This window comes from Gymnodraco acuticeps, unplaced genomic scaffold (genome assembly GCF_902827175.1).
Source record: "Gymnodraco acuticeps unplaced genomic scaffold, fGymAcu1.1, whole genome shotgun sequence".
In the NCBI taxonomy this organism is placed as follows: Eukaryota; Metazoa; Chordata; class Actinopteri; order Perciformes; family Bathydraconidae; genus Gymnodraco; species Gymnodraco acuticeps.
Genome location: NW_022990346.1, coordinates 1,838,950 through 1,850,878, shown reverse-complemented (window position 1 = coordinate 1,850,878; position 11,929 = coordinate 1,838,950). Strand labels below are relative to the sequence as shown.

General features: G+C 40.5%; 2 protein-coding genes and 1 long non-coding RNA gene across 3 annotated transcripts; 1 reads left to right on the top strand and 2 right to left on the bottom strand.

The window, feature by feature from the left end:
* Window positions 1–4,137: 4,137 nt before the first annotated feature.
* Window positions 4,138–7,020, bottom strand: cav3 (caveolin 3). Its single transcript, XM_034223667.1, has 2 exons — window positions 6,746–7,020; window positions 4,138–5,497 (listed from the first exon to the last, which is right to left on the bottom strand). The coding sequence occupies exons 1-2, from the start codon at window positions 6,860–6,862 to the stop codon at window positions 5,156–5,158; spliced, it is 459 nt and encodes a 152-aa protein (XP_034079558.1). The 5' UTR covers window positions 6,863–7,020; the 3' UTR covers window positions 4,138–5,155.
* Window positions 5,552–6,025, top strand: LOC117551014. Its single transcript, XR_004569734.1, has 2 exons — window positions 5,552–5,642; window positions 5,945–6,025. It is a non-coding gene; the product is annotated as an uncharacterized LOC117551014 (long non-coding RNA).
* A 2,075-nt stretch (window positions 7,021–9,095) lies between the features above and the next one.
* Window positions 9,096–10,766, bottom strand: LOC117551012 (caveolin-2-like). The gene is made up of 3 exons (XM_034223666.1): window positions 10,566–10,766; window positions 9,769–9,956; window positions 9,096–9,541 (listed from the first exon to the last, which is right to left on the bottom strand). Exons 1-3 carry the CDS (start codon window positions 10,764–10,766, stop codon window positions 9,382–9,384), a joined length of 549 nt encoding a protein of 182 aa, XP_034079557.1. The 3' UTR covers window positions 9,096–9,381.
* Between the last annotated feature and the right edge of the window lie 1,163 nt (window positions 10,767–11,929).

Here is an 11,929-nt window from a genome sequence, read left to right as displayed (position 1 = left end):
TCAGTACCAGATATATTCGGGCTACCAGATATGTTCGGGTGTATTTCCGTCGCATCCGTCATCCGTCATATCCGTCTACTCACCTCCCTCTGCTCCCAGCGCTCTGCTGCCACACATCGGCCGTCTGCGGAACTGCAGCCGGAGGAACTCGGTACAGCTTGTTATGTGTGAACGATCTAGATCCCTCCGCTTCCCCATAATGACCGCGAAATTTTCGTGCCATAGGTAGTATGTAATATTTTCTTTTGTTCTTAAATTTCATGACAGAAATGGAGAGCTTTTATATTATATTGTTTCTGGCTCGTTTGATCCAAACATTGTCCAAAGCTCAAAATGTATTGTAATAGATGTAAGAATTCTCAAAATGTACAATATGTTTTGATCCAACACAATATTCTGATTCAATCCATATATGTTAGGGTTTTTTTTAAACAACATTTTCACCACAATAAATAGACTGCCTTCTCTCCAGCTCACCGCACACAAAGGGGGGGCATCTGTATTAACGGGTCAGTCTATAAGCACTCTAACAGCACCATAAATTACATTTAAACAACCACAAAAAAACAATTATTGTTTCCGATATTGATTTAACGAGATGCTGTTATAACATGGAAACGGCTTAATTTAAAAAAAATAAGCTTAAAAAATGTTTTATGAAGCACACTGGGTACAGCCCTGTAATACATGTGTTCCGTGTGTATATAGTCTTACGCAAGAAACACATAGCATGAACAGACTGCAACAAAACCAGTCTTACAAAACAGACTTCTGCTAAACTGGTGCAGAAGCAAAGCATCTGCCTTAGATGAAGTTCACACAGAACTGTGGAAAAGGGAGAACATCTGTACTTGCTTTCAACGACATGATCAGGCTTATATATTATAAAAGTGTTGGCTAAAGTAACGCAGAATATATATATTTTTTAATTGTAAATAATTAGAAACATTATTTATGTGCACAAGTACACACACATAACAAGCTGTACCGAGTTCCTCCGGCTGCAGTTCCGCAGACGGCCGGTGTGTGGCAGCAGAGCGCTGGGAGCAGAGGGAGGTGAGTAGACGGATATGACGGATGACGGATGCGACGGAAATACACCCGAACATATCTGGTAGCCCGAACATATCTGGTACTGACACCGGCGCACTTCCGCCAGTATGATAGCTGTCTAACAGAAGTTAAATCCATTTCTCACTTATTCTGACAATGTACTTAACCCCAAATAAAAGAACCCAATAAAAAGAGTTGTTAAATAATAGTGAAGTCACGTTGTAATAACAATAACTCAACTCTGTCGAGTTTTCTTTTTGAGCTTTGCTAAAAGCCACTGTGTCAAGTGTCCATCTTGGGTTGCCGTCCGGAGTTGTCCTATATGGCGGACCATCTCGCACATGCGCAGTGCCGATCGGGCAGGGGGACGGATCGTGTAGTGACAATGGTACCGACACCGTTCGAATTCTCTAAATGAAAGGAAAGGAGGTTTCAAACTTCCTTTCCAACCTCCTTTAGCTTAGGAACCACTGGACCTCCCTTGACGAAAGGAGAAGAGAAAATGCAGCCCCACAATGCCTTGCGGCCGCAGCATTTGCCGTCACACAACAGTCGGCCGTTCACGGAAACAACCGATTATGACCGAGAAATTATATTATGAAAGTTACGGTGCTTTGTTTTGAACGTTCATCAGTATTATAATCAAAAAGAGAAATATGAACGTTAGTTTTTACTGAAATGATCAAATAAAGTCAACATTTCACAGTCTTTACTGAGCTGTGGGGAGTTTGTTCAACTTTTAAAAGATGTTTGAATGGTGATATACACAGTGATAGATGTTAAGGACTAACGTTTATAATAAATACATCTGTATTGATTTTAAGATATTTTCATAGTTCATACAATCATACGTATTGGGATCATTTGTATTAATGTGGACCGGAGGGAGAGGGTGACGAGCATAAGTGTCACTTTCCTTTTTTATTTCAATTCCAACTTTGGTCATGAAGAATATGTTTCTCTGTTGTCCACGTTCATAAAGCATAAAGCAACAGCATCAGAGCACGGTGCAGAGTCTCTAGATGAGTTTACAGTAGTCCGTCGTTCTTTTTAAACATCCATGTTGTAGTCCGCTGTACAGAAAACTGTAGTTTCCATAGTTTCCCCACAGCATCAGACGCACATTTATGACATCCGCTGGCTTATCATAAACACGTCATATAGTGAAAGTGCAGTCGGATTCTCTAAAGTAGGCTACTGCAGTCTCTTCTCCTAAATCCTTTTGAATTCTCCTATCCACTATCCCTTAACCCTGTGACGTTTCACTCAGAGGTCAAGGAATAGACGATAGGGTTAGACGTTAGGCGCTGATTGTTGGATTATTCGACCGCAACCTCGCTGTTTGAGTGCTTGATAGCCCACTCCCCCTCCACACCGCTCCACACTCGTTGGTTTGGAACAGCACTTAATATGGCGGACCCGCCTCCGCGCGAACGCGCAAACGGAGGGGTAGTGTGTAGGGATAGGGTGTAGGGGGCGGTATGGGATTGGGCCATCCTGAGCACACACAAACACTCACAGCCGAAGTAAAAACAATAAGTGTGGCTTGATATTGAGTAAGAAAAAGGTTTATAACGCTGTGAGAATGGTCTGCGGAGAGCATTTCTCCGCGATCCCAACTAGTCTATTAACAGTGTTCAGGGAGCTTATGCAACTCAATGGGGACTCCCTGTTAGTTAGCCAAGGGATCCTGGTGTGTGAGGTGCTCCGTGGATAGACAGGTATTTTCTGTGTTAGAGTTTTACTCGCTACAGGGTGTACTTTGAGGGTTTTTGACTCTGCTGACCGTTTACATGCATAAAAAACTTCATACAACCTTTCAACCCTGGAAAAGCATGACATGGGCCCTTTAAGTAAATCATGTTTATACAGGTTAGCTGCTGGGTATTTAACTGCAGTACACTGTATCGTTGCTTTGATTTTATAATTGTATTGTTTACGTTTTAGAGCTTATCAACTAACTAAAATAGAAATTATTAAAACAAATTAAGTAATATTTAGGGGGGGTTTATCCTAAGAATGTGACTTTCCCCAAGATAATTAAGCACAAGAGGTGAGTCTTGTTTGAGAAGAAATTATGTCTGTAAAGAAATGGGGCGAAGCCTGCGAGCTAGTTCAGGCAGTCAACTCGACAACACTTATGCTGCATTCATAATGCCCCTTGCCACTCTACAACCAACCAAACAGAGTCTCCTTAATATGCCGCTCTATTTAACCTGCCAGATATCTCTCTATGCATTGCTTGCTGCTGCTACTTCCACGTCGCTGCTGCTTGCCTGCCCCACCACCACCCTTCCACCTGTAGGCTCAGGGGTTAGTTATTTAATCATCACTCATCGTGCTATGTATATCTGTGGAATGATGAGGCCGAGCCTAGCCGCCAAACTCAACTATATGCTGCTTCTAATAAACATGTTAAAGCAACACGTGAGTTGTCTGACTGAACATTAATCATGGTAAACCATGGTATTATAATGATCAGGCATACATTACTGCATTATTAATATTATATTATATTAATTAGTAAACATGTTTTCATTTTTAATGTAATAGTTTGTTAATAGTAATATAACTATTAACTGAATTGGTAATTTAGAGTTAAAGAAAATAACTTTGCTTTGAACTTCATTACCAAATATATTTATTTTCATTTTTAAATCTCCCACAATGTGTGGAGGACAATTTTTTATTAACAGTATGTTTGCAATTGCTCATGTTTAATTAATCATTTCCAAAATAGGCCAACATATATAATTAAATTATAATTGTGGAGAATGTGTTTTTTTCTTGGCTGCATTTTTAGTCTGCATATTGACTTTCTATGTATTGGCCAATAAATCACTGTTGCTTCTTGTTGACACAATCCTTCATCAGACTAATGCTTTAACACGGTGTGATGTCTCTGCACATATTATCTCTAGCAGTGAATTTCCAGATGCAGTAAAGGACCAGGATGTGTTGGCCAGAAGAACACTAACAAAGAAGGGCGTGGTGACACCATGAGACACTGTGAAAGAGACACAACAGCAGCCTCTAGTGGGTCACAGCTCCCAGGTCACTGTAACAAAAATCACTGAAACGCAGTTAAGATGGTTGGTGAATCTTAAAAATGTATTTCTCCAGCCTCTCACATTGACCTGAAATAACACACATAATATACTTTCAAGCAAACGGTGAACCAGTGATGCAATACACTTATTATAAGGACAGTTTCATAAATCGTGAAGTGTACTTAGAAAAGTTCCAGCCCATGTATAATTAACCTTTCTCAACTAGAGGTGCACAATAGCAGCAAAGGCCTTTTACTTTATACATAATTAATAAAACACTGTTGACAAATACAATTCCCTCCTTACTTTACTCCACCAGTAGTTAATTGCATACTTGTTAACAGACGTGACTGAAATGTGGAGCAGTTAAAGATTCCACTAATCTCACGCTTCGGTAAAAGGAAGTAGTTTATCTGCATGGTTGGTTCAACATATTTCTTACATGTACAATTAAGCAAGAAAGTTAGTTTCATCACAAATGATAAAATAATTATGTAGAGGATTTTTTTTTCAAATACTTTCTTTCTGTTAGAGCTCTTTAAATAAGGTCATTATACCAAATCCAATTACATTAATCATTGACATTAATATAGAGTTAAACTTTACCAGGCACATACAGCATCAATACAATATTTAATAATGGCAAAATGTAATGCATACATGGAGCATTGTCCACAGGTTGAGCAATGTTGGGGGGTTTATATCATCTGTTGAATGTCTTTGGCTTTTTGTGACACAAATACATGATTACAGACAGATCCTGGTCATGGCAGGCAGTCCTCTCCTCCCTCAGTGAGACGCACAGAGCCCTGCAGGAGTGCCAGAGCTGTCACAGAACCACGCTGCCTGCTGCAGCTGTCACTGGGCTTCATGGTGGCAATAGGCACACAGGGCATATCAGGACCCAGCTTGAGGATGGGTGGGTGGGGAACGGCATGTTATGAAGGAAGGAGGAGGAGTATGAGGGACTGAGACGCCTGGACTGAACTTCTGGTGTATAAAAAGATACCGCACTTCATCCGATCATACTATAAACACTACAGTGTGAGTTTTTAGACTTCTTTGCGCACTGCAACGCGCACACTGCTGAAGACCTTGCCCAGGGCTTCAAAGAAGGGATCACAGAAGGTCTGGATGCAGAGGGAGTAGATGCGGCTGATGCACTGCGACTCGATCAGGCAGCTCTTGATGCAGGGAACCACGGCCCAGATGTGGCAGAAGGAGATGCAAGCGAACAGGAAGCCCCACAGAAGAGCAACAGGGATGCCAAAGACAGCAGACAGGATGCGGTAGCACCAGTACTTGGACACAGTAAAGGTGGTGTAGCTGAGTTTCCAAACCCCATCCAGGCTGTGTGTCCCGTCAGGCTCTGCAATGACATCCTCAAAGTCCACCTAAAAGGGACATTTAAAAAGGGGCTTTCATTACGACACATCCCTGAGTGAACACCACTTTTCCTCTCCCTCAAACAGAGCTCTTTGGGCTCTGAATATCTGAAGTGCAAAGACGTGTGAAAGCTGCAGAGTGTTGGGGTCAAATGTATGCAGAAAAAACAATTATGTGTTGAAAAATTCCCTGAATGTCATGGCAAAGTTATGGAGTGGCTTTTAACACTGATTACAATCATTTCTAAAAGCTCTCTTCCAACCTACTTCTTAGTAACTGAAGTTCACCTCATGTAAAATGCATGAGAGCAACTGTACAATCGTCTAATCTGTTTTCAGTATGTGTCACCTTCCCCTTTCGAAAAGCTTTCCGAGATTAGACTCATATATGAAATGCAAATCAACTTAATCATGACAGACAGACGAACAGTTCTAAAACCTTTTGTTTTCTTTCAGAGCTCTGGAGTCTGGATACCATCGGTTGTGCGTTTACTGCAGATAGCCTCCCGATATCATCTGAATAAATGGCTAAACATGCACTGTTTTATATCTTCTGTCAGCTCTGGCCTCGTTCAGCTCTTAGAAGAATTGCTGGAGTTAAATTCAGCATAAGGACAGTCAGTGTCCTTTGGAAACTATAAATGGACACCCTGAGCTTGCAAACGTCCAGAAAGGTTCCTGACTAGGTTGAAGGTTTCAATTAGAATTACTTTAGAATTACTTTATTTGAAAATGTACGCAGAAAATGACTGCGTGAATAAAACGTGTAAATGCTAAAGACCAGACTGTTAGCAGTAAGTTTAAAACACTTTCCAGCTTAAAACAGACATGCAAATCAGTTCAAACTAAGTAATGCAGATACTGAACATATACTCTGCTAATAACGTGTAATTAACCATCTTCATTGACCATAAACCCCTTGCAGTCATAACAAATAATGACATTTTAGTTTTTTTTCTTAGTGATTTCTTTTTCTTGCGATAACAGGGCAACGATCACAGGATAAACAGTAGTCAAAACGTAATAAATCACAGGCACAGTGTATCAGTTACACACACTTCTACCCCATTCCCAAAATAAACGTTGGGTTCTGCCCAGGCAACAGGAAAAGCTCTTGATCTATTTAGGGATTTTCCAGATAGTATAGTAATCTCTTCTCCTGTCTTTGTCTCTACTTCATTAATTTGATCTCCTCACATAACAGGTTATGTTCCTAATCCTCTCTGTAACAGGGTGGTGTCTCTATGCTGCACAAACCTTCACCACGTCTTCATTGATCTGCTTGGGGTCTCTGTTGATCAGATCAATCTCCTTGGTGTGGCTGTCCTTCACAATCTTTTCCTCGTTGGTGTTGTAATGGTACTGATCCTCCATGGTGGGGCCGGAGACGGTGAGAGTAAACCTTCCTGGATCAAACTGCACAGAGCCTCGGTTCACGTCTGCACCCCTGTATCACCACTGTGAGTGACGCTCCCTCTGGCATGCCAGTTGACAGCTGCTGAGGACGCCCTGGCAAAAATGGAGGCTTGACCCCCACCCTGCATACACACAGGCCCTCACACACAGACAGTGGAAACACACACATGGTAATGCACACACATAGAAAAGGCATGCCTTAAAGGAGCACCCAGGGTTGTGTCACATTTCACATAGGGCTGTGGGGCTCACTGGGAAGGGTTTACACAGTGGCACGAACTTCCACCACAGATGAGGCAGTGAGCACAAACACACCCTGCTGCTCGGGCTTAGCTTAGGACACAGTTTTACATCCTAATACTGAAGCTATTTTGAAAAGAAAAACGTTTTTACGTGTTTCAAACCACATTCCACAACAAAAGAGAGATCAAAAGTGTACTACTTAACACAAGTGTGAGGATAATAGTACTAAATGTTGTACTATCATTGGTCATTCAGAAGAAAAAATGTGATTCACATTCATTGGCACTTTGCTGAAGCTTTATGTATCAATTCAACACCTTCATCATGTGTGAAACTGTACGTCAGGTTAGTAGATGCCACATTGTTGACATTGTGCCAGTTTGAAAAACTCTACTGTACCTCCTCTGTCACTGTAACCGTAGATTTGACACTTCATAGAGTAAAAATACTGCAACACCGAGTATGAAATATCAGTTTTCTGATGGTTTTGTTTAGGATAAATGCGTGTAATGCATACCTCTTATATTTACAGAGGCAAACGTAATGACCCCTCACATGTTCATATAATTTTTTTTGCTTTTTATACATTTCATAGTCTATGCACTAGAGAGTTCTCAGAAGGTGTGTCCTGAGTCTCCTATGACGTGCAATTCCGATTTAAGGTAGGGCTAAAAACGTAAAATCCAACGGTCCCTAAAATAAACTCTGATTCAGTCTTGCTTAAGCTGTGCAGTTGTTGCTATCCCTCATACAGCATGTAGCTTCCTATATTAGCAGGTTGCATAAACAAACAATCTCATAAAGCATGGTGCTGCCAAAAAGAGGAGGAAGAGGAGGAGGCTCCTTTGAAAACTGCTAAAAGGTCTCACAGCAAGGAGGGGTGGAATGGGATCTGAGTGCATGTGATCGAGAGCCAACCCAATTAGAGGAGTATTCTTGGCGTGGCAATGGAGAGAGTTGAGTCCAGTTAGGTATGGAGGTAGAGTGACAGAAATAGCTCAGCAGAGAGTCGTGGGCATACCTCTGACTCTATGGGTGTCAATGCAATCAGCTGAGACCGCACTGGCTCCTGTCTTTCATTTAATGTAGACAGACAGACCTAAATTTAGAGTCGTATAGAATGTAATGGTGTGAGTGGGTATCAGTTACTCGGGTTAGTTTAATGAACAGTGCTGGATGTGTTACTTGACGCATACAACATGTGTTTTAATATCAACTACACTTTCAAACATAGTATTTGTTATAAGCCTTGATTCCAGAGATCTGTTATATATGTCACATGACCTTTACAACATCTGCAAATTCAAAAACTGTGTTAAAAAGGCAAGTTGTAATTTTACGGGATGTTACGTGTGTGTGATTATGTTTTGTGTGTTGAATGTTAGAAGTGTCCTATTGGAGCCTCCGGTTGTTGCCTAGCAACCTCTATGGCAACAAGATTCAACAGACCGTGCCCCGGTCCAAGAAATACCTTTAGATACCCCGTCGTAAAAATTCTCACTTTTGCATGATCATGATTGGCCAATATGTTTTCCGTTCATCACTCCTTCATAAATCAATACATTTTCCATCAATCATTGTCATTACTACTTGATTTATTTTAATTGTGCCCCATGAAGCTCTTTGTAAAAGTATTTGTAAGTTCTAATTAGTTAGTGACACTAGCTGCATGCTGTATTTTGTATTTATATTATATAAATGTATAATAATATGCCAGAAAACTAATACCAAATAATGTGATAAAGTCCTCTTTGATATGGGACAATAAGTATTGTAACTGAATTCAAGAAAACATTCTGAAATGTCAACTTTATCGCAATACAGATCAAAATAGTAAACACAATCAAGAAAAGAAACACAATTTAATGGAATTCTTGATAGGTGTATTTTTCAACATATTTATGATCACACATCATCAAATCATTCTTAAAAATAAAGAAAACCTCATCCTGAGACTCTCAGCTTTATCATTTTGTTATATGGGATTTGTTTGCTGTTTATTTCTGAAATTGAGCATTAGAAAGTGTTAGTACCAATCACCCACATAACCTATTAACACATGGTTGATCATATTCCAGCTTAGAGGCACCTCTATGCATCACACAATCACATTATTCAAAAAAGGTACACATTCAAACTGGTCTCAGCATGGCAAATACCATGCCAGGTGAGCCATAATACAAAATAATCATTGACTAATAATCATGATGTAGCTTTATCATTTACACATTTTTCTATCTGTCTTCATCTGTTGCCAGATGGATGGTGATTTGACCACAGCACTTTCCCATACTGGTGAATAATGGGCTGATGAGAATGTTGAGTATGCTGCCCCACACAGTCTGAACCCAGTGCATGTTGATGAGAAGCAGCTGCACACAGGGCATGATCAACCTGGAGAGAAACAGGGACATGAACACAACGTTAGATCATCTCTTTGATAAAAAAAGAATACATCTTTATACACTTCTATAAACTGTAACCAAAACATATAGCAGGGAAAAGCGTGTGTCACTAAATCTTTCCAACTACATTCTGCATGATTCCTTTTTACCAGAAAAGCGTTTATCAGTTATTCTATGCCTGTAAGTCTTCACATCTCAGTGTGACAACAGTCCTACCAGATGTGAAGGAAGCTGAGCACAGCGAAGAGGATCCCTGCTGCCAGAGAGACCGGCACCGCCAGGAGGAGAGAGATGAGCCGGTACATCCACAGTCTGGACACCTCAAACAGGGCGTGACTCCACAACCACACTTTATCAAAGCTCCGCACCGAGGGAGGCTCGGCGATCACATCTTCAAACGTGACCTGAAGACACACACAGAGACACTGAGAGTGACTTCTGGGGACAGATTTTTCTCAAGCATATTAAAGTCAATACTGAGGTGTGGAGGTTGGATGATAACATGTTGACAGGCTGAGGATAATGTGTAATGCATGCACATGTATTGCACTGAACCGATTTAAATAGCATAGAATGTACATTTGCTATGTTTATTTAGCTTTACGGAGTAGTATTGTATCACCATGGGCCAACATAGACCTGTGTGTATGATCCTGTCCACTTGTGGTCAGTATAATGCAGCCTATTGATATTTACCACAGAGGAAATAGTGGTCTTATATTATCTGATAACAAAATTAAAGGTCATTGTCCTAGATAGACACATTTATTTATTAAAAAGCTCCACTTTCTAATTTGCATGTATTGTCATAATCATTGTTCACCACCAGGTTTAACTCTTTGCATCACATGGGTCAATAGAGACAGCAGGAGGTGAATGCAGAGCATGGTGGGTTTGTTTATTTGACTGTCTAGTTCTCTGTTTCTCCACACATAAATTACATATTTGTGCTGGAGGTTCTGTGTCAAGTTGTATGTATGTTTAAAATTCCTGTAACGCTACAGAATATTTACCTTCAGAATCGTGTTAACTCCTTTGGGATCCCTGCCCTGAATCTGCGGCCTTGTGTCACTGTGGGTGGAGTTCAGATCTTCAGACTGTACATCCACTTTGACTCCCATCAGTTCCTCAGCTGGTCTCTCGTCTTTTAATCTCTGGTCCTCCATTTCTACTAAGTTCAGCTGTGTTCCCGCTCTGTTGAAGGCTGTGGTCATGTCATTAGAAATATGGAAGACGAGCAGGGCGCAGCAGGAGGATGGCTTTCCACTGTAACTCTGCGGGCATGTCACTGACACCCAGGTGGAACATACAGTAGTGGACTGATGGCTGCCTTGCTCCTTATTGAGGAATGCCTTTATTGGCTTTTAAAGGCTTGTCTTTGGTGTCATTTTCCATGTGACACACTCCATGGAAAGTCTCATTAGATCGTCATGAGAAATGGCCAATGGCCGTTGCTAATTGGCCTTCACTTTCTCAATAAATATTGAAGAGGGTGAAAATAAACTGGGGAAGTACGTTGGCATAACATAACGTGATGTCATGGTTATAAAGTACCCTCAGAGTTCTCTGCATTTCAACGTTTTCTCTTATTCATGTAATTAAAATAAATGTATTCAAGAAAAAGAAAGACAAGAAAAAGATAACAAATAATCTGATGAGGATCTTAAACTGCATTAATTTTGCCTTGGTATTTGGTGCATAACAATAAATACATAACAAACGAAAATGAAAAAGGGAGGCTAATGCCAAAGTCTAAAACCATAAATAAATATATAAATAAAAGGCTTTATAAATGAGAAATATATATGTTAAACTGCTCAATTAGGATGTTTTTTAAATGAGGACGCCTTGTGCAAAATATGGAGAGAAGTGAGCAGAAATATAAAGCATAAGCAACGTGTGGATTGTAACAATATAATAATCCTAAATTGGCAAGTATCTCACTCAAATATTTTAGACAGCTAACAGAAAACATGTATCTCACTGTTTGTTGAAAGTTCCTCAGAGCCTTGTTGTCAGAAAAGAACAAAGCGCTGGGAGGAGAATCACTGGTAAATAGTGCACTCTGTTGGCCATGTTTGGTCTCGCTCTGTATTTGAAAAAAACAAATCAATCAAACAAATCCTCTTTGTTTATCACTGATGGTTGAACCAGCCTAATGTTTCTCTCACACATGCCTAATAGCTTGTTCTCTCTCAGTGCCTCCAAGAATCTCAAAGTGCTGCAGGTAGTGGAGTGGAGACGGGGTCTGATAGCTGAAGATTGATGCTGTGTGTCTGGAAACCATGGCGATGAAGAGCTCCTGATATTGTGTTGTGATTGCGTCTTAAAATCCTCCACATAACGTGCTAGCGAGGATTAACTTTGAAACATGTCC